The 22115-nt window shown below is 42.4% G+C and overlaps 1 protein-coding gene across 3 annotated transcripts in view; it reads left to right on the top strand.

Moving 5' to 3' along the window:
- The window catches only part of YEATS2 (YEATS domain containing 2), a 1703429-nt gene that overhangs the window by 279767 nt on the left and 1401547 nt on the right, over nucleotides 1–22115 (top strand). For all 3 annotated transcript variants that reach the window (XM_044070010.1, XM_044070009.1, XM_044070008.1), the window contains exon 7: nucleotides 15430–15591. In XM_044070010.1, coding sequence (XP_043925945.1) covers nucleotides 15430–15591 — 162 coding nt within the window. The remainder of the gene's footprint in view (nucleotides 1–15429; nucleotides 15592–22115) is intronic.

Raw genomic sequence — 22115 nt, 5'->3', positions numbered from 1 at the left:
TAACACTAGACTTGAACGATGCTTATCGCATTCCCATTGCGACAGACTTTGGAAGATTTCCAAGGTTTTCTGTGTGTGGATTGCATTATCATTTCTCTACAATTATCCTTTGGGTTATTTACTGCTCCAGGGGTGTTCTCAAAGTATATAGCTCCTGTGGTTGCCCATTGTATATTGCATGGCATTCACATTTTGCTTGTTTAGTTACAGGCTATGCAGTGATATGCAATGATTTCTCCAAGTGCCCAGAGTCTTACATTGGTAGGCAATCACTTAATCACTTATTCTAGGATTCTAGGTCAACATTCAAAAAATCCTCTTTGATTTCCTCTCACTGGATTGTATTTCTGTGATGCATTCTGGATTCCTCCATGCAAGAGGCATTTCTTCCATAGGAGAAAGAGAATCTGTATCTGGAAATTTTCCTGATCTCTTTGTATGTTCTAGTGTAAGATATGGGCATGGGAGAACCATCTTCTCTAGGTCTGGGAGGATGTTCTTCGTGTTTCACTGTTGCAGTCATTACATTTGGGTAATCTGCTGGCAGGTTGCCGTCAGTCGGCCTGAATAACAAAGTCTTGGGTCCTGCATCGGTTGCTGTCTCTCCTTCCATGACATCAGGTCATCAGGGGTATAAAACATGCAGCTGACGCCATTTTATCCAGTCTTTCTTGCCGCGCGGTGCCCCAAAGCAGAAACAGTTCACAAGTGCCGCTCGGCTGACTCCTGAAATTTTTGTATTCGAGTTTCAGAACCAAAGTCTTCAAACTAAAGCTGAGTACCCCGTTGGGGAAACATTTTCTTGCTCCTTCCCGATGTCAGTAAAAGTTAATAATTGCATTACTCGTGAGAAGCAAGTACCTCATAAGGATTTTCATTTGTACTGTATTCCATGTCTAGGCCCAGATCGCAATGTGCCTTGCTGTTGGTTTTGTGCTAGATTTAACCAACACACTATTAAGTGTCGGTATATTTTTCCTTCTAAATATTTTGGTACAAGAATTAATTATCCTGAAATGTTGCCGGTTAGCAATCCGACTACCGGAGTTCACAAAAAATGCAAAGAAATAGACAGAGACAGACCGTCGAGGTCCAAAACCGACAACGAAACTTCTCCTAAGCCAGTCGCTGGTTCGCCGGTACTCAGTGAGGCGCTTTCGCAGCCCCTCATACCTGCTACTTTTGAGTCGCTGGCCTCTACCAAGACCCATTCGGAGTCCGGTACGCCATGAGATTCTATTGAACCTGCGGATGTCTCTTCCCTTGGATGGGTCCGGAGCCGCTGAGCAGGCACTGGCTTCTGAGGGTGTTTTCAGGCCTCAACATTTTTATATTAAACAGACGCCAGCAACAAAAACAAGGTCAAAAACATCTATGTCTAAAAAACTGACGCATGAGCCATGTGCTCAGGCCCCTATGCCTAAATAACAGATGATCAAAATGGCTGAGGATTTAATTACCTTGATCAGGGGTTCCCAACCCCCCCCCCCCCTTGCTAAGAGGCCTAGGCAAGGTACTGATTATAAATCTTCAGATCAGGTTTCCATTTCTTCTGATTCCTCTTCTGATCAGGAATGTTCTATTCCACCCTATGATGATTCTTATGCAGAGGAATCCATCCCATCTGCATCTCCTCCTGAGGATTACTCTTTTGGAGAGACTTTGTATACTTTAAGGGAACATTTTCACTGAGAGAGTCAGGACTCCTCTGAATCAAAAAAGAGGCTTAGGGATTTCCTCCTTCTTCCTCAGCATAGGCCTTTGGCAATACCTCCTGTATTAGACATTGTTGATGATGTGTTTTCGGAATCAAGCATGACTCCGGATTCCCTGCCTCCGGCTCCTAGTAAGCCAGACAGATATTACAGCGTTCCTGACTCCCACATATTTCTTTTCAAAAATCCTGCTGCTGATCCTGACACTATTTCTCAGGGTCCCAAGGGTGTAAAGGTCTCTACAGCCAAAAATTCTACCCCCTCTGATAGAGATTCCAGGGCGCTGGATAGATGGGGAAAGAAGGTTTATATGTCTGCAACCTTGGCAATCATGGCCTTAAACTGCCAGTTTCATATGCTTAAATATCAACAGCATGTTATGGGCTTACTGAATCAGAAATTGATGTTGATTTCTGATTGTGTGGAAAATAGAGTTACATGAATTATTGCATTGAGCAGAACAGGTTGGAAAGCATACTTTGCAATGTGGTTTTGATTCCTTGGAGGCCTTTTCTAGGGCCGCCACGTTACTGGATCTGTGATTAGAAGGCATGCCTCGCTCAAGGAGCAAAATCTGCTTGATCATGTTAAAGCTAAATTGTTGGATGCCCCTTTGCATGATACGCTGTTTGGTAATAAGGCAGAAGAGGTTTTACAGAAAATGGAAGACAAAGCTAAATCTATGCAAACTGTAAAAGATTTCTTCCAAGTGCAGCCACCCAGGTTCAGTAGACACTGGCTTACTAAAATTGGTCCTTTCCTGTGTCCAGCAGAGCCACTCAAGGCAAATCCAGGCACTCAAAAGGCTCCAGATACCAATCACAGGGTTCTTACAGGTCAATGCAGTGGGGTGCCTCCACCTCCAAATCTGGAGGAAACAAAGCACAACCCTACAATGAGCAGTCTCAATGATTTTCCTCAACCATCACCAAGCACTTATCTTTTGGCAGACCCCTTGGGGGGAAAACTAGCACTTCATGCTCAAAATTGGCAGTTAATTACCCAGGACAAGTGGGTATTAAACATAGTATCCCAGGGGTACAGATTTCATTTCCATGCTTTGCCAATTCCAAACGGTTGGTCAGATCTGCCACAAAGTCAATGGGCAGAGGCTCAGAAACAAGTTATGTCCCTCATGGATATGGGGGCTATTCAACCAGTACCAGAAAAGTAAAAAGGACAAGGTTTTATTCAAGACTTTTCCTGGTACCCAGAAAAGAAAATTCAGTACTGGACTTATCGATTTTGAACACGTTCTTGGACATTCCAAAATTCAGAATGCTGACTTTACAACAGCTACTGCCTATGCTAGGCAGGAATGCTTGGTTAGTAACTCTAGACTTAAGAGGCATACTTGCATATCCCAATAAGGGAATCATGCAGAAGATACCTCCGCTTCAAAGCAGGTTTTTTGCATTGCCAGTTCTCTGCACTGCCCTTTGGCTTATCTACTGAGCCAAGGGTCTTTGCAAAATGCCTGGCACCAATAATCGCATTCTGCAGACAAAGAAGCATTCAAATTTACCCTTATCTGGGCGACTGTCTCATTCAAGCAGAGGACAAGGGCACTCTTCTTCAACATCTGGCGTTTGTAAAAATGCTTCTAGCATGCGTAGGGTACACCATAAATGAAAAGAAATCACAACTGGTGCCTTCTCAAATAATTACATTCCTGGGTGCAAGCTTGAATACAACTGCCCAGATGGCTTACCTCACACCAGACAAACAAAGGTAACTGACAACATACTTCAAACAAATGGCAACAAAAACCCAGTTATCTGCAAGACAAATTCTGCAGGCTTTGGGGTTCATGGCATCCTGCATTCTTCTAATTCCATATGCTAGACTGCATATGAGGAAACTTCAGTGGTACCTAAAAAGTTTATGGAGTCAACAGTGTCACAGTCAGGAAACAATGATTCTTCTCATTCCCTGCCTACAACAGGAGTTTCTTTGGTGGGCAGAGACATGTCACCAAAACAAGGGATGTCATTCACTCTACCCCCTGCCACCTAAACCCTAACTACAGATGCATCAGACTATGCTTGGGGGGACCCACCTGGCAGGGAGATGCATTCAGGGCAAATGTAGCCCAAACCAAATGCATCTGCATATCAACCAGAAAGAGATGCTAGCTGTTCAGAATACTCTGACAGCCTTCAAGAACTTAGTTCATCCAGGACAACTACTGATAAAGACGGACAACACCACAGTTATGTGGTACATAAACAAGCAGGGGGGATACACATTCCTATCCCCTTTGCAGGCTAGCCATGGCCTTGTGGAACACAGCCTTGACTTACCAAGTACATCTTCAAGCTCAATTCCTGCCAAGAAAGCAAAATACTCTGGCAGACGACCTAAGCAGAAATCTTATGGACCCGCACGAATGGAAACTGGATCCACAAATCTTCAGCATGTTAACACAGAAATGGGGGAGCCCAGACATAGATCTATTTGCCTCTCCCCGAAATTATCAGTTGGACAAACTCTGCACAAGAACTTATCACAAAAAAGAATGGAAAGTGGATGCCCTATCCTTCAGCTGGAAAAACCCATCAGTCTATGCCTTTCCCCCTCTGCCTCTACTCTCCAAGGTCTTACTAAAAGTCAGACAGGAAAAAACAAAAATTATCCTACTTGCTCCGGACTGGCCTCGCCAGCACTGGTACCCACTACTAAGGAATATGTCTCAGCTTCCTCCATGGTACTTGCCTCAAATACCTCAATCAGAACTGTCCAATTCTGCACACTCTGCTCCAAACTCTGAATCTTGCAGCATGGCTGATCAACTAATTATTCAAACACCTCTCAGTAAGTCTGCGATGGATGTCATTTTGGAAGCCAGAAGGCCTAGTATTAGAAAATCTTATGCTGATAAATGGAAGAGATTCTGTGCTTGGAACCAAGCACAAGGAACAGACACAGCAAAGCCCAATATTCCTCAGATTTTACAATATTTGACTGAGATGCTTGACAAGGGCCTATCTTTTTCTTCAGTAAAAATCCATGCCTCTGCCATTTCGGCTCATTATAACACAGAGCCCTCCCCTCTTTTCTCATCCTCTGCTTAAACAGTATCTTAGAGAGGCCAAATATTTAAGGCCTCCTAGAAGATCACCAACTCCTACATGGGACCTCAATTTTGTTCTGGAACAACTCGCCCTGCCTCCTTTTGAACCAGCAGCTACTGCATATATAAAATGTCTATCTTGAAAAACAGCCTTTCTCTTGGCAGTCACTTCAGCAAGAAGGGTTTCAGAACTACAGGCTCGCATGGCAGTGGAGCCTTTTTTATTATATTTTACCCGGACAGGTTGTCCTTCAGGACCAATCCTTCTTTTATGCCTAAGGTGGTATCCAGTGTGGCTCTTAACCAGACCATTCACCTGCCAACATTTTACCCAAATCTGCAGAACAAGGGGGAGCGGATTCTGCATTCATTGGATGTACACAGACAACTAAGAAACTACTTAAACAGGACCAAATTTCTAAGAAAGTCTGAGCAAATGCTGGTAGCATTTGCTGCAGGGTCAGAGGGGAAGGCTATATCAAAGCATACTATTTCTAAGTGGATAAGCCACTGCATTCATTTCTGCTACTTGCACCATGGTAAACCTGTGTCTAAGGAGATCAGGTCACATTCCACCAAGGCTGCCTCTACTTCAGCAGTTTTTCTCAGAGGGGTTCCAACCAAAGACATTCTAGAAGCTGCTACTTGGAGCTCTGTTCATACCTTCACAAAGCATTATCATTTGCCTCTCTTCTCCAAATCCAGGGCAGGCTTTGCCACTGCAGTTCTGCAGGGCCTTATAGCCGCTCCTAATGTTGTTTAGTTCCATCCTCCCATCCATAGCTTTGGGATTCTACCCAAATGTAATGACTGCAACAGTGAAACACGAAGAACATAATACAGTTGTGTACACTTACCATAAATGTAGATGTTCGAGTGTATTCACTGTTGCAGTCCTGGTTACCCACCCGCCATCCCCCTTTCTATACCTTTTCTTTCCTTACTATGCACAAAAGCCTTTGTGGTGTATTTGCTTTTAGTTGAAGGTAAAGTTTATGTTTCTGAAAGTGCATTTATATATTTTTACTGTTTATATATATATATCTATCTATCTATATCTATCTATATATATATATATATATTTTTTTTTTTTTTTTTTTGCTCCCCATTTGGGGGGCACCTGACATCTGGGACAAGAAAAACTGAATAAAATGGCGTCGGCTGCATGTTTTATAGGCCTGATGTCATGGAAGAAGAGACAGCAACCGACGCATGACCCAAGACTTTGTTATTCAAGCCGACTGAGGGCAACCTGCCAGCAGATTACCCAAATGTAATGACTGCAACAGTGAATACACTCTAACATCTACATTTATGGTACGTGTACACAACTGTACTTTCTTCGTGGGGTACGTGGGACAAGAGACCATTAGAAAAAGCAGACATCACTCCTTTGAGTCAGTCCTCTTTGGTTGAAACGCCTGTTAAGAAACAACAAAAAAATTAAACCTTATTGTTCTGATGAAGTTCTTACTGTTCCCTTGGATAGAGAGGGATTGCAAGTAGTAAATCATAGTTTGCAGAAGTGTTTACAGGTGGACATTCCTTGTAAAATTATTCCTGGGGAAAACGGGTTTGATTCTGACTTTGACAGTGATTGTGCTTCTCCTGCAGATTCCCAACCCCAACTCTGATTGAGAGGAAAACATAAATTCTTATCTTCCTGTGAAAAAGTTCTTCTTTTAATCTGACTATTGCCAGGATGAATTAAATATTTTTATGGGAGCAAATAGATGCTCTCCATGAACTGATGACATATTATGATATGTAACAAGTGGATACACCTCATTCCTGTCCCTTTGCTCCTATACTGCAAGCCCTGGTGTTTGTGTTGAATGCAGTCTGTGCTCATCCTGATACCCAGACGTCAGTCCTTAAAAAGCAAATAAGCCGTAAAAGCTATATAAGGTCCTACAGGCTACTACATTTCGTTTTTTTTCACCTTAGAATTATTTCAGCTACCATTTCAGCTGCATCTCATGCTTGACAGTAGGCTGGTCCTAAATACAATTCCTTCACCTGGTATTAAGGAAGGCAAAGCATTGGACCATATAGGTAACAGAATGTTTTGTTTTCTTTTTCCACTTTTCTGAATTATCAAACGTATATGTTGAAATTTTTGCTTTGTCATATGGACAGTGTGAGGGAGTTGGCTTCTACTTTTCTTACGGGAAAAGCTCTTTTTTTTAGCCAGACTGTTCCTACCCTTTATCAGGTATCTAAACATGCTTTGAAGAGTGTGCATGATTGTGCAGATAATGTGTCTGGGGCTGCTGTTACTGCTACAGTTTAGAGAAGGTAAGCTTAGATAAATAACCAAAACTTTGATGAGGTAGTCTGAAATTTTGAGTTCAGCTTTAGATAAAAAGGTATTGTTTTATTCTTCTGCTGTCCAGATTCTCCAACAATATGATGAACGAGAGAAATTGATTCATGGAGTTTCTAAGATAGTTCATGTTCCCTAATACCAATCTTAAAGGCTTCCTTCTTGCACAAAAAAGCCAAATAAAACCAGTCTTTTTCTGGCAAACAAAATGGAAAACAAAAGAGATGGTTGGAGCATAACAACAAAAAGGGGGTCTTATCAGATGCAGGAACAAACAAAGTGCATAATGACTATGCCAGCATCCCTAACCCTCTTCCTCTTCTCCTGACAATATCTGTATAAATCTGTCCCAAAAATTGGTCCTCTGTTTCCCCTTGGGAAAAGATTGTTTTGGGCTCATGAGTGTTTAAAGTGATGCAAGAGGGTTACAGATGCCACTGTATACAAAAACCTTCTTTCAGGGGAGTTTTTTCCCACCCTCCGAACCAAACAGAATTGTTTCTTCAGGTTCTTCAATCTTCCCACACCCAGGGAGACCTAGAAACAGTGCCTTTAAGTCAAAGGGACAAAGGCTTCAACTCCAGAAGGTTTCTGGTACCAATGAAAGAGGCATCTTGAAGACCAGTGCTTGATCGTTCATTTCTAATTCTGTACGTGAATGTTCCAAAGTTCAAAATGTAGATCTTACAGAATGCGTTATCAGTCACACCACACATGAGTTATTTGGTAACTGTAGACCTGAAAGATGCTTACTACTACAATCCTGTAGCCATAGGCTTAAGGAAATTTCTAAGGTTCTCTTTCTCTGGGTCACATTATTAGTTCTGTGCATTATCCTTCAGTTTGTCAACATTTCCAGGAGTATTAACAAATTGTCTGATCCCCAATAATACATTATTGTAGACTGAGTGGCACGTTCATTTTTTATTTAGATGACTTTATCTTTGCAGAGTATTTATCCAGACGTCAGGTGTCATTAACCTTAATTATATCTCTTTTTAATCAATTTGGATCTCTATATGAATATTACAAAATCCTACTTAAGTCTTCCTCACAGGATTGTGTTTCTCAGATGCCTTATAGTCTTTTCTTCAAAGGAGCCATTTTCCTGAACTTCTCCAATTAGTCTTAGACTTCTGAGAGTATTTCTCAGGATCCCATGATTTTCATGATATCTCTGCCAAGATCGCACATGAGAAAGATACAGTGGTTTCAAAAAAAAATGATTCCAACATTTGCATTCTGCCTACTTATGGGGGTTTAGAGAAAGGGATCTCCACTGGTGGAGACAGCAAATCCAACTTACCCAAGTCTCCCCTTCTGTCCTCAGACCCCAAACCAATCTGTTAACAACAAACATGTCAGCATTTGCTTGTGGAGCAGTTTCTAGTAGGGTAAAAGTGCAAGGCCTATGGAATCCTTCATACAGACCAAAGCACATCAGTTTAATAGAGATATTGGCTGTGCCCCATGCCTTGAAGTCTCCCCAAAACCTTTGGTACCTAGGAACTCTAAGTGATTACAGAAAGTAACTGTCTTGTATATAAAGAAGTAGAGAGGTACAAGTTTGTACCCCGTATGCAAGCTGGCAGTAATGTCTTAGGAGTTAGCTCTTCAGCATTCCTTAACTCTCAAAGCTTCTTGCATTCTATCAAAGCAAACCATAGTGGCAAACAAGCTGAGGAGGATCAGGACATACCCTCTCAAATTGTAATTGAATTGGAGGGGGGTCAACCAATAATTGATCCAGTTGTGGGGAACATATCTAAATAGATTCAAAATAGATGAAAAAAGTTTTGTTCCAAGATTCCTTGCAAGAAGGCATGGAAGTTAAATACATTTTCATTCCCTTGGAAGAAAACATTCCTTTGTTTTTCCACCCTTTCCACTGATATTCAGGGTAATTCTAAAGTTTCAAAAAATACCCCAAAAGTAATTTTGGTGACTACCTTTTGGCCCAGGCAACGTGGACTCCCTTCTAATGGAGTTTGCCAAGGACAATTAACTATTACCTTCCTCACAGACTGGATCTACTCACACAATATCAGTCAACCTCAAGTGATTGCCTGGATGATTCATTTTAATACCTTTAAGGTACTTATTTCTCAAAGCCCTGCAGCAGGTACTAAAGGAGGCAAGAAAGCCTGCTTCTAGAAAATCCTATATTGGTAAGTGAAAGGAATTTTTCATTGGTGCCTAACTAATAACCAGGGGCTCATCAAGAATTTGGTGAATTACCTTTTCTTTGACCTCGCTTATTCCTCTGTAAAGGTTCATGTTGCGGCCATTTCAAATTGCCTGCCCTGTGGATCCTCCTCTTTCTTCTGTTTTGTGAAACAGTTTCTGAAAAGAGTTTTTTTATACCTGGGAACTCCTCATAAACAGGATACTCCTCCTTGGGATCTCAGCTATGTGCTGAAGAAATTGTCACCTTCTGAACCCACCTATCAAGCTGATTTAATGTTCTTGATTTGGACAGTTGTATTCTTCATTGCTCTGACATTGAAAGCTGAGTTTCAGGGTTGTAATCTGTCATGATTGGTAGATCCTGTCTAATTTTCCAAATGGATAGGTTCTCTCTAAGAGCATACCCCTCATTTGTGCTCATAGCAGTTTTAGAGTTTACTTTGAGTCAAGCTATCAGTCTCCCAGTTTTTTTTACCGAGAACCTAAAAGAAAACAGGGAGAAAGGATTCTGCATAGTCTGGACGTGCATAGGCAGCTCTGGTACTATCTTGAAAAAAACTAAGCCCTTCAGAAAAGCTGATCAACTATTTATTTCTAATCAAGGGGCAAAAAAAAGACACCTGATGACTGAACAAACAGACTTCAGGTGGTTGTACTTTGCTATTGTTTTTTTTATTATTATTATTATTCCTACCATGAGGAATACATTCTAGGCAGTATCAAGGCACATTTTACTACAGCCTTCATCTTCTTCGATGGCATACTGGAAAAAAGTGGACTCCAGAAGCATTCTAAAGGCAGAAATGTGATCATTTGTACATACTTTTACAAAGCATTACAAACTGGTTTCATTTTCTAGGTCCAGGTCGAACTTTACTGGGAATCTCCAGGGCTTTCTGGACCCATATTTTTCCTCCTTCCAGGTTGGATAGGCTTTGGTAATCAACCAACATACTGCAGTAGTGCGAATGATGAACATAGTGCAGTTATCAGTTGCATTTAATCCATAACTGTACAGTTAGGTACTGTCCTCACTGCTAACGTAGCCACACCTGCCCTCAAGATTCCTATTTTTATATATTGTTATAGATGGGATATAAAGTAGGGATGTTTGTTTTTATTTTAGGTTTGTTAATATTATTGTTTTTGGTTGATTCACAATTGTAGGCTCCTCTCTGTAGGGTTGCCACCTCTTGCAATGCTGAAAACCAGACTGAAGCGACGCCCCCTACACTACCTGTGACTCCGCCCAGGCCCAAACCATCCCCACCCATATACGCAGCTCTAGTACTATCTTGAAAAAACTAAGCCCTTTAGAAAAGTTGATCAACTGTTTATTTCAAGTTAAGGGGCAAAAAGACAAATTCCCAGTGGTTGTCCTTTGCAATTTTTTTTTTTTTTTTTTTTTTTTTTTTTTTTTTTTGGTGCTCTTCCTGCCGTGAGAAATCCATTCTAGGCAGTATTGAGGCACATTTTACTACAGCCTTGTCTTCTTCTGTGGCATACTGGAAAAAGGTGGACTCTAGAAGCATCCTAAAGGCAGAAATGTGATCATTTGTACATACTTTTACAAAGCGTTTCAAACTGGATTCATTTTCTAGGTCCAGGTCGAACTTTATTAGGAATCTCCAGAGCTTTCTGGACCCATATTTTTCCTCCTCCCAGGTTGGATAGGCTTTGGTAGTCAACCAACATACTGCAGTAGTGAGAATGGTAAACATAGTACAGTTGTGTCAGTTGCACTTAATCCATCATTCTACAGTTAGGTACTCTTCTCACTGCTAAAGTAGTCACACCCACCCTCCATCCTCCTACTTTTGTGTATTGTTGTAGTTGGGATATAAAGTAGGATTACTTATTTTTATTTTATATGTTTATTGATATTTTTGGTTGATTCACAATTGGTAGGCTCCTCTCTCAAGGGTTGCCACCTCTTGCAATGCTGAAAACTGGACCGAAGCCACGCCCCTTCACTACCTGCCCAAGCCCAACCCATCTCCATCCACATCCACGCCCATTTTATGACAAAAATACATACGTCATTAGGGTGGAATGTCCATAAAGTCTTTTTTTATGTACCTAATCTAGGTTGCATAGCTCATTTTTGTTGTTTGAGTATGTCAGACTCCACCGCATCGCTTTAGTGATGTTTTTTTTTTGTGAAGAAGACACAGCTTGCTTTTTAACGAACTCTGGCATTCTGTACATGCCTCTGAACAGAGTACTGGAGTTTGTACTGTGCTTTCCGGACTACTGGAGAATCATTTTGATTTCCAGATAATCCAGTTACTAGGGTTCTTGGCATCTGTGAGTCTCATGATTCTTCTTGCAAGATTGTCCATGAGAAAAAAAAAATCACTGGTATTCAAAGACTGTTTGGACCCAAGATTCACACCCGCTGATCTTGTTCTCAGTGTTGGGCTCTGTGAAGAGGGAATTGAATTGCTGGGGAGATCAAACATCTCCCAGTTGACGTCTTCCATTTTTTCTCTTATTCTCTGCTCAGTCTGTAACAATAGATGCATCATATTTTATATGGGGAACTGTGTCCATGGGATGAAATTGCAGGGTCTTTGGAGCAAACTAGACAGGTCAAAGCACATAAATGTGAAAGAGATGTTAGTTATTTGTGCTCTAAATCTGTTGACCACATGTGTTTCCCAGGCCCTTTACAGGTGGTAACAAGTAACAATGATGTGGTACATAAACAAGGGAACACCAAGGTGGTACCCACAGTGCAGGCTGGCTATGACAGCTTGAGAGACTGTTTAACTCTCCCTGCCACTTACATTCTGTCAGAGCGAAATGTAGTGGCAGATGAGCTGAGCAGGACCAGGACAGATCATCATGGGTGGAAACTGAACAGAGGGTCTTCCAAGAAGATCTGTTTGCCTTCTTTTAAAACAGACAACTGAACAAATTCTGCTCCAGGACTCCTTGCAGGCAGGCCTGAAAAACAGGTGCTTTTTCATTCCCATGGACTAGAATGTTCCTCAGTGCCTTTCCATTGATATCCAGGGGCATTGCAAAGATTCAGAAGGACTCTTCAAAGATCATTTTAGTGACTTTCTTCTGGCCCAGGCAACCTTGATTCTCCCTTCTTATGGATTTGACCAAGGGCAATTACCACAAGCTTCCTCACACATTGGATCTACTTGCATTAGACAAAGGAAGTTTGAGACCCTAGTCTCAAACAGTTGCAACTGACTGCTTGGATGACTCAATTTTGATACATCTTGGGTACCTTTTTTTCCTGAGGACACCTAGCAGGTACTAAAGGAGGTAAAGAAACCTTATACTTGGAATTCTTATATTAGTACATGGAAGAGAGTTGCTAGTTTGTGCTGCACTAAGAACCGGGGCCCTTTCTGGATTTCTGTACCACTCGTTTTACAATATTTGTATAATGTTCTCTGGGCTGTCTTACTCCTCTGTCATGATTTACCTTTTGACTATTTCAGCATGTCTGCTCATGGATCCTCCTATTTCTACTCCATCTTTGGTCATATTGTTCTTGAAAAGAGTTTTGCATGTAAGACCACCTAGGAAACCACTGCCACCCTCTTGGATTCTTAACTCTGTGCTGGTAACATTAACTATATCTTCCTTTGAGCCACCTAATCTGATTGATTTGCAGTTCATTACTTGGAAGACTGTTTTGTTTATTACTCGCCAGTCCTCCTCCTGTCCAGAATAATCAGAACAAAAGGGAGGAAGGGACATGGATCATAAGATGCTTCTAATAGCATCCTTTTGACCCTCTCATATTTGTTCTTTTTCCCCAATATAAATGTCCAGGATGAAACTTCTCACTGTGCCTGCTTAGATGGACCTCCTAATTCAGGACAAGGGAGCCCTCATACATCCCAGTCTGATGACTCTACAGCTTGAATGGTCTAATCAGGCCCTGTAGGTAGCAGTTTACTGAGGATATGCTGATAATCGTTAAGGAGGCAGGAAGCCTTATAACAGGAGATCATATATGGCCAAATGGAAAACAGTTTCAATTTGGTATAAGAGAAATGATCAGGACCATCTTTTAGCTTCAGTGGTATTGGTCCTGAAATACCCTTCTGAGATGTTTAATTTAACTTTGGCTTATGCCTGAGTGGGTATAGTCACCTTTCTCTGCCTGCAGTATTCATGGATCCACCCTTCACTACTCTGCAGCCTATTAAACATTTCCTTAAAGAGTTCCTACATGTCAGGCTGCTTAGTAAAGTAAGTGCTCCTCCATGGGACCTGAATTTTGTACTGGAATAATACACAGCTTCCTTTTGAACATGCTGCTTCTGTTTCCCAGAAATTCCTGTCTTGGAAAATACTTTTCTTGCTGGCTATCTCGTTGGCTAGAAGGATATCGAACTGCAGACATTTTTCTGCAAAGAGCTCTTTCTAGTGTTCCACAAAAACAGCAGAACAGTCCTTTTCTTTGTACTAAAATTAGTGACAGAATTTTCCCTCACTCAGGTTATACAACTGTCCTTTTTATTTCATAACCCACAAAGCAAAGATGAAACAGTCATGCTTTCTTTGGATGCATGCAGTCATCTGAATTACTGTTTAGGTAAAGCAAAGGACGTCAGAACTTCAGATATTTTTTTTTCTGTCATGTGCAGCTATGACAGTGGGAAAAGTGTGTCTATAAACAGTTGCCAAGTGGCTGGCCCTTTGTCATTTTCTGGTGCTTTCACCATAGACATGGATGGCATGTGAGATCTAACAGCACCAGAGGAACCACAGGAACTATACCTTTCCTTTAATGGGAGGTGCCACCTGCTCATGTCTCCATTCTTTTTCTGTTCACTACAGAGTAGACCTTTCTTCTAGGGAAAGGGCTGGGATTGTTACTGTCATTCAAGAGGAATTGTTACAGCCACCTCAAGCAGTCCTGCCACTTTTTGAGCTCTGAGGATCATGCCATTACTCAGAATTACTGTAATTGTGATATGTACTAAGGACATAGTACAGATGATTAAGAGCCTGCGAAATACCCTTGAGCATGTCCTAACAAATATGGCTGTTCTTGCACATCTCCAGATGTACAATTGTTCTCATTAAAACAAACCATTAAGCAGTGACCTTTTCTTTTAATGTTGGGGAATTTTCCCCTCCAAATACCATTGTATTTAGGGACTTCTCAAAGTCAAACTTTCTTCAGTTACTTGATAACCTAAGTAAATTCTGCTGTAATCCTGCAGTGGCAGATCCATTTGCTAAAGCTACCCTATGTGCTTAAATAGGTCTATTGATAAGGCAGCCCCTATCATCATATATGCAATGGAAAATAAAAACAAGCCCCATTTGTGGAGTACCAGTATAAAACAAATGGTATAACAAGACAAAGAAGTAAATTGAGGTCCCATTCTTCTCATATTAAGAGCACACTTAAGCAAACCAGTAAAGAGCATAAGGTTACAATTAGAAAATATGATCTTTTAAATTATTACTGAAACCACAGGCTGATGTGGGGTTCTGTAGTCAATAGGAGTATGGCATCTAAAATGGATTCACTGATGACAGAGGAATATGGTGGTTGTCAACAAGGAAACATGAAAATATAACTGAACATTAAAAGCTGTTCTGTTTTGCTACCGTAAGTTTTAGTTTCTTACCCGAAGTACTTGTTGTAGTGCTCACTAAAGTACTCTTTCAAAGATGTATTATTATGGTAAGTGTCTTACAACAATATTTTTCTTAAACTGCTCATAATGAGGAGTGAGCATTCACAGGCAGCTTCATTTCTGTCTTACTGAAATTCATGCATAAGTGGATGGGCTCTTTGGCAGTGCTCTGCTCCATGTTGGAAAGGGAAACAGTAATAAAGCGGATATTGTCTAAATGTGTAGCCTGCTGCATTGGTTTGTGCAACCAAGACACTAGTAGAGTTCTCAAATGTTTTGGTATATGTGTAGTAGAAGGCCCCTTGTATAGTTAGTCATGTTTTCTTGCAGTTCTGTGATAGGGTTTTAGTTCTGTTTGTAAAATACATTGTTAAAATATATTTGAGTTTTCATGTATGAACAGGTATTAGTCTTAGGGTAAATATAGCTTATGTTTCTTTGAAGGATTTGTGACTGCCGTTTAGTTCATTTTGTACACCTTTATCCCTGTGTGTTGCTTTGCAGGTATATTCCACCAGACAAGAGGGAAGAAAATGACCAATCAACTCACAAATGGATGGTCTACGTGCGAGGTTCTCGAAAAGAACCCAGACTAGACCATTTTGTCAAAAAAGTATGGTTCTTTCTCCATCCAAGCTACAAGCCCAATGACCTGGTAGAAGTCAGGTAAATATTTAGGCAGGCTGTGAATGTGGAGGTGCATTTTTAACACTGTCCTTTTAAGTATGTCAGAAAGTGTTAAGTATTTTCCTGTCAAGATATGGTAGTGCTTATTGCCATTTGCAAGCCAGAATAGGAGCATGTTTGTCTTCTTATTTATCAGTCTTCTTGGCATTTTATCAGTTCCTTCTTCGTTTTTGTTTCAGAGTTTTGGAGATGTTCTTTCCTTTTGGTGAATAATTATGGGGTGCTTTGTGGAGCACACCTTTAAACAGACCAGATGAATTTAGTTTTAAATTTTGTATTACTGCACCCCTTTGTCAGGTTCCTTACTAATTTTTGTGTTTACATGTTTTTGCACATAAATACTTTGTCACTTTTGCAGTGAGTTGCCTGTAGCTTTCAAAATCTGGTAGTGGCACTTACATATGGGGGTGTTCATAGTGTCTGTGGTAACCTTTTTTCTGTGTGAATTTTGATTTTTCCCCTCATTTTCTGCCAGCCTTCAATTTCCACTTCCTCCATGCTCATCTGCTGTCCCCTAATTTCAGACTTTACTCATTGTCTGACTATTGTTTGGGGTGCCAGAGCTAAGTGATGGTCAGAGCAATCATCCCAGATGGGTGTATACCTTGCTGGCATGTTGGTGTGTCTTTCTTGCATTCACAGTTCCATGGGATTTTGTACTTTTCTGTGAATGATCCTTAATGCTGTCTAGAGCACATCAACACAGTGGTACACAATTTTACTCCAGTTGTTATAGGTTCATAGGTAGATGCTAGGCTATTGGTTAGTAGACTGTTATAAGCCTGGCCAATAACCAGAGGTAAGAATCAAACTCTGTACCTTGTATCTGTGAGGTAAAGACCTTACTCATTTTGAAAACCCTACCATTGCTGTTTTATATGCCTTGGGTCTTCCATGGTTGTGATAGCACAGTAGACCAAATTACCATCCTACCCCTTCAAAATGGACAAATGCCCACAAGCTGCTTACTCTCACCCTTCCTTACCAACTTCTTCAATATGTAGGCCTCACGTTGAACCACAGTTGTCTGAATTGCAGTCAGGGCTTTATCACTGTGTTATACAGAGCTGTTTATATGGATTAATTTTGATATATTCATATGTGTTGGTGTAATTACACAGACTGTGCACATCAGTCCTCATCTTCAATTTAAGAAGCAGAAGAGTTCATTTTTAATCCACGAGGAACTGGAATCCCTTCTTTTGAACTGTCTAGTTCAGCCTGGTTGCAGAGTATAAAGACTGATACTTCCATTGTTGAGGTAGATGGGAGCAATGACCTATGTTTTTCACTGATTCTTCCCTTGAAGATTATTCTTCTAAAGAGGTCATCAAGGATGCCTGTTATGGACTTGCCTTCATGTTTCTTTACCCTCATGGAAAACCTACCAGGCACACTGAGGTGATGTCCATAGTTTATTCCTCCACTGTAATCAGTCCTCAGAGGTACTTGGCTCCAGTTCTGCACACCTGAAAGCACAGACCACCTCTATAAACCCAGACTGGAATGTGTAGACATCTTATAAAAGGCTGTGCTGACCTGTTCATAATTTTCTCAGTTCAACATGGCTAAGAGAGACTTCAAACATTTGCTCATGTTATAAGCAGATATAATCTGGGTCTTTGATCAGATGTGTTAAGTGTCTCCCTGTCAGAAGTACAAGCCCCACAACTTTGAAAAATGGTGTTTGACATGAGAGAAAAGGTAGTGTGTTGAAACATGGCTTTAACACCTTTTTAAGCATTCTTGGCAGGGGGACTTTGTCCTCCAGTGCAAGGGAACGACTCTGCTGTTTGTGTACTCTAAATCTGAGATCGTTATACTTGAGTAAGGGCAGTAGTCGGAGATATTACAACCTTGGACTCGTATGTTTTGCAGCCTTGGACTCATATATTCTACATTTTGCATTTACAGGCTCGTTCTTCCATACTTTACAGTTATAGTTCTTGGAATGCCAACATCACTCATGGTAAATAAATCTGATGTCAGGTGGTCTACTCTGTTTTTGACATCACAGATTCAACAGATATTGCTGCATTTTGTGGATTAGTGTGCAGTGGTAGTCCAGCTTTTATGTAATTAATGTCTGTGGATAGTTGAGATAGAGGATTTGTATATTACTTTTAGAATGTAGGTCTTTCTAATGGTTCCATTTCCAAGTTCATTGTGTAGCTTCCAAGAGAAGAAAAACACTTTTTCACATTTGATGATGAAGGCTATTTCTCTTCAATTTCAAAATAAGACCATGCTTTTCATAAGAAAAATTGTCTTGGTATTGCAGAAATCAGTTAATCTCCAGACCCCCTTCCTTACTACTTATCCTTCCTTGCAAATCATTTGAAAGGAAGGTAGCCAGAGATTCATCCCCTTGGTAGTCCTGACTTGACTTATATGACTTCTTGGAGGGAGGATGGGATCCTTCCTGGCTGTACCAGTATTCCTTATGACATATTGGTTTGGAATTGGTAAATCCTCCTGTCTAATCCGTTTCTGACTGATCAGGCATTATTAATGCAATCAGTGATGAAAGACACTGGAAAGGAATAGTGAGGAAGTAGTTAATGCTGCTGCCTCAGAGTTCCAGAGTTTGAGGTTTGATCCTGGCTTGCAAACACAGTCTTTAATCCACATGCTTGCACATTCTCCTTTAGATGTATGATCTGATGCTATTTGTGTCATTATTGATCATGGATGGGCCTTGGATCCAACCTCAGATCCGAGCCGGCAACTGAAAGGATCGCTCTAGAGCTCATGCTCCTCCCCTTCCCAAGATCCCTTGCTATCCACAACCCTCAGATCTCGTTTGCCATGATTCTGCTACAGACGTGCATCCTGCAGCTCAAGCTCCCTGTTTCAGACAAGTTAATTTTTTTTCCCTTTTTCTCTGGGGTTTTTCTCTCTTTTGACTAGTCTTCTTTCTGGCTTATTCTAGTTAGATTTCTTCCCCTCCCAGTAGTGTTTAGGCTGTCTTCTTTAAGCTTTTTCCCCTGGGTTCCCACCCTTTCCTCACGGGTCCTTTGGGTTGCTCTTAATTTTCCCTGCTTCTCCCTGTTCAGCTGATTATTTATCCCTTCTCCCCTTTTTTGTGTAGTGTGCAGGTGGGGGGGGGGGGTGTTTGTGTGAGAGTGATGTCTGAAAAGCCCTCTGGCTTTAAAAGATGCTCCTCATGCGGTCAGAAAATGCCCCATTCCAACTCACACAAGGAGTTTGTCTGTTGCTTGGGAAAGCCTTACCTGGAGATTGAATGTGACATTTGTACTGGATTCACCCTCGGGACTCCTGCAGCACAGGAACAAGTTACTGCTTAAAGGGCTTGCTAAAGGGGGTCCTGTGGTCTCCGGTTCCCCTTTCAAGCCTCCCTCTGATCCCAAAAGGAAGTCTTCTTCCTCCTGGGATTCTCCCGCCAAAAAGCCGAGGCTCTCGGATAGCAGTTCCCCGGATCCGAGTCCAGCCTCTTTGGCTTTGGATCTGTGCTCTTCTGCCCCAGCTCCTTCTATCTGATCTGAGACCTCAGAGCCTCGGAGGCCCTCTGACATGACATAACACAGACCCGCTTCAGGTCCGACCCATCTGTCGGATCCATCTATGGTGCCGATTGCTCCTTCGGATCCACCCAGGGCCTCCGATCTGACGGTTTTGTCAGATCTGATCGTTATTGAGATTTCCCCCTCCAGGTCCAGAAGCTTGGATCCGGGGCGCACAAGTCAGTCTCTCTCCCGGGACTGTAGGCCTTTAGCCAGGTCAGGACATTTCCTCCATCTCTTCCAGATCCACCAGGAGCTTGCTACCCTCAAATGGGTAGGATGATGAAGAGCTTTCTCAAGGCCAATCTAGTTGGGCTTGCTGCCATCCCCTGCTCAGTTGCTAAGGTGATCCTCTCCATCTGCGGGACTCCTCTCTCCTTGTCTCACTCATCGGGGTTTGGACCCCCAGGATCAGAGCATTCCCTGTGAGAGGCCAACAGTGCCTGGCATATCTTCCCTTCCCACACCATCAGGGTCCCTGGCAGGCTCGGTTCTGTTGCCCTCGGAAATGGCTACAGCTTGGGGCTGATATCATCTGGAGACTGTGCTGCATCGAGGTCCCCCCCTTTCCATCTTAGGCAGCTGCGGATGTTGGGGGGGGGCTTCATCCAGTCCATTGGCCTTCCGGGAGGTAGAGAGGACCTTCTTTGGCTGGCAGCTTCCTCTCCTTCAGCTCTAGGTTCTCCCCAGCCCCTCTTCACATTGGACGGTGAGACCTCATCATCCATGTTCATCGTGCATACAGCTGCAGTCATAACAGATGGATTTTCCTGCCATCAGGCGGGTCCTCGGTCGGCCGAATTCCAAAGTCTAGGTCCGGCGTCGGATGTCGTCGCTTCTTCCCTGACGTCAGTGCGACAGGGGTATAAAAGAACCAGCCAACGCCATTTTCTTCAGTCTTTCTTGCCCCGCGGTGCTCGAAGCAGAAGCAGTTCGCAAGTGCCGGTCAGCCAGCTCCTGAGATTACGAATATTTTTCAACCGAAGTCTTCTTGAAAGCTAAGTACCCCGTTGTGGAAACTTTTCTTGCCTCAGACCGATGTCAAACAAAGTTAATAATTGCATTTCATGTGGGAAGCAAATACCGCATAAGAATTTTCATTCCCTCTGCATTCCTTGCTTAGGCCCAGACCACGACGTCTCAGCCTGTCGTTTTTGTGCTACATTCAACAGACGCAGTATTAAGCGTCGGGCGGAGTTCGCCCAACACTATTTTGGCAAACAATTTAATTACATTATGTCGTCGGATACTCCGACTCCAGTTTTGAGTAAAAGACGCAAAGATAAGGACCGAAATACGAGGTCCGGGACTTCTACCGACACCACGCCAAAGTCGACTACAGGTGGTCCGGTTCTCAGTGAGGCGCCTATGCAGCCCCTGACTACCGACGACACTTCATTGCCGGTGTCTTTTGTGCCGGAGGTCGAAGGCTCTTCGGCCCACACCCCGACTACAGATACCGAAGCCACTCTTGGAGGTGAAACTCAGAGTTTAGACAGACCGGCCACCTCTCAAGGTGTCTACAGGCCTTCCTCTTCTTTTTCCATCAAGGCTTTCACTAAGTCTAAAGCAGCCATGCATACTAAAAGACAGGCTCCACAGGGCCCTTCTCAAGGCCCCATGCCTAAAAAGCAGATGCTCAAAATGGCTGAGGATTTGATTACTCTTATCAGGGGTTCCCAACCCCCCCCCCCCCGGACAAAAGGCCCAGAGTGGAGGAAGAATCCCCCTCCTCGGACCAGGCCTCCATTATTTCAGAACATTCTGAAGACCAGGAACATTCTTACTCCCCTTTTGAAGATTCTGATGCAGAGGAGTCCATTCCCTCTGTCTCCCCCCCCCCGAGGATTACTCTTTTGGGGAAACCTTACATACCTTGAGGGAACACTTCCACTAGGAAGGCCAAGAGTACTCAGACTCCAAGAAAAGGCTTAGGGATTTCCTCTTGCTCCCTCAGCACAGGCCTCTGGCTATACCTCCTGTCTTAGGCATTCTAGATGATGTGTATTCGGAGGCCTGCCTTAACCCAGATTCTTTACCTCCAGCTCCAGTCAAGCCAGACAGGTATTACCGGGTTCCTGACTCACACCAATTCCTATACAAAAGCCATGCGGCTGACCCAGAAACTATTTCACAGGGTCCCAAGGGAATTAAGGCCTCCACTGCTAAAAATCCATTACCTTCAGAGAGAGATTCCAGAGCTTTAGTAAGGTGGAGGAAAAAGGTATACACCTCGGCCACCTTAACCATGAGGGCATTAAACTGTCAGTTCCATATGTTAAAGTACCAACAGTTTCTGTTATCACAGTTGAGAAGCAAAATGTCACAACCTGAACAACCAGACTTGAAGGAGTTGCAGGATTTGATACATAGTGCAGAACAAGTGGGTAAACATACCTTGCAATGTGGTTGTGATGCTTTAGAGGCCTCATGTAGAGCTGCTGTTACAGGATCAGTCATACGTAGACATGCCTGGCTCAAAGAGCAAATCTTACCAGATCATGTCAAAGCTAAATTACTAGATGCCCCTCTGCAAAAAGATGTATTGTTTGGTGTTAAAGCTGAGGAGGTATTAAAGAAAATGGAGGAAAAGGCAAAATCAATGCAAACAGTGAAAGATTTCCTACAGGTACAACCTCCACGTTTCAGTAGAAATTGGCCTTCCAAAAATTGGTCCTTTCCAGCCACGGACAGACCCCAAAGAGGTAGATACAGGCGCCCGAGGGGCAGAGGGCAATCTCAAGGATCGTTTAGAGGCAGCCAATGGCAAGTACCTACACAAAGAGGTGGTGAGGATAGTTCACAGCCATTCAGAAAGCAGAACCAATGACTTCCCCTTTGCATGCCAAGCAAGGCTCAAATGGCAGCACCTTTAGGCGGAAAACTGGCATTATTTTCGAAAAATTGGCATATTGTCACAAAAGACAAATGGATCCTGGACATTGAGGCTACAGATTCCACTTTCACACCCTTCCAAAA

This window comes from Protopterus annectens, chromosome 4.part1 (assembly GCF_019279795.1).
Source record: "Protopterus annectens isolate FY-2018-M chromosome 4.part1, PAN1.0, whole genome shotgun sequence".
NCBI lineage: Eukaryota > Metazoa > Chordata > Ceratodontiformes > Protopteridae > Protopterus > Protopterus annectens.
Note: the sequence above shows the minus strand (reverse complement) of the source record. Positions and strands in the feature narration are given on the sequence as shown.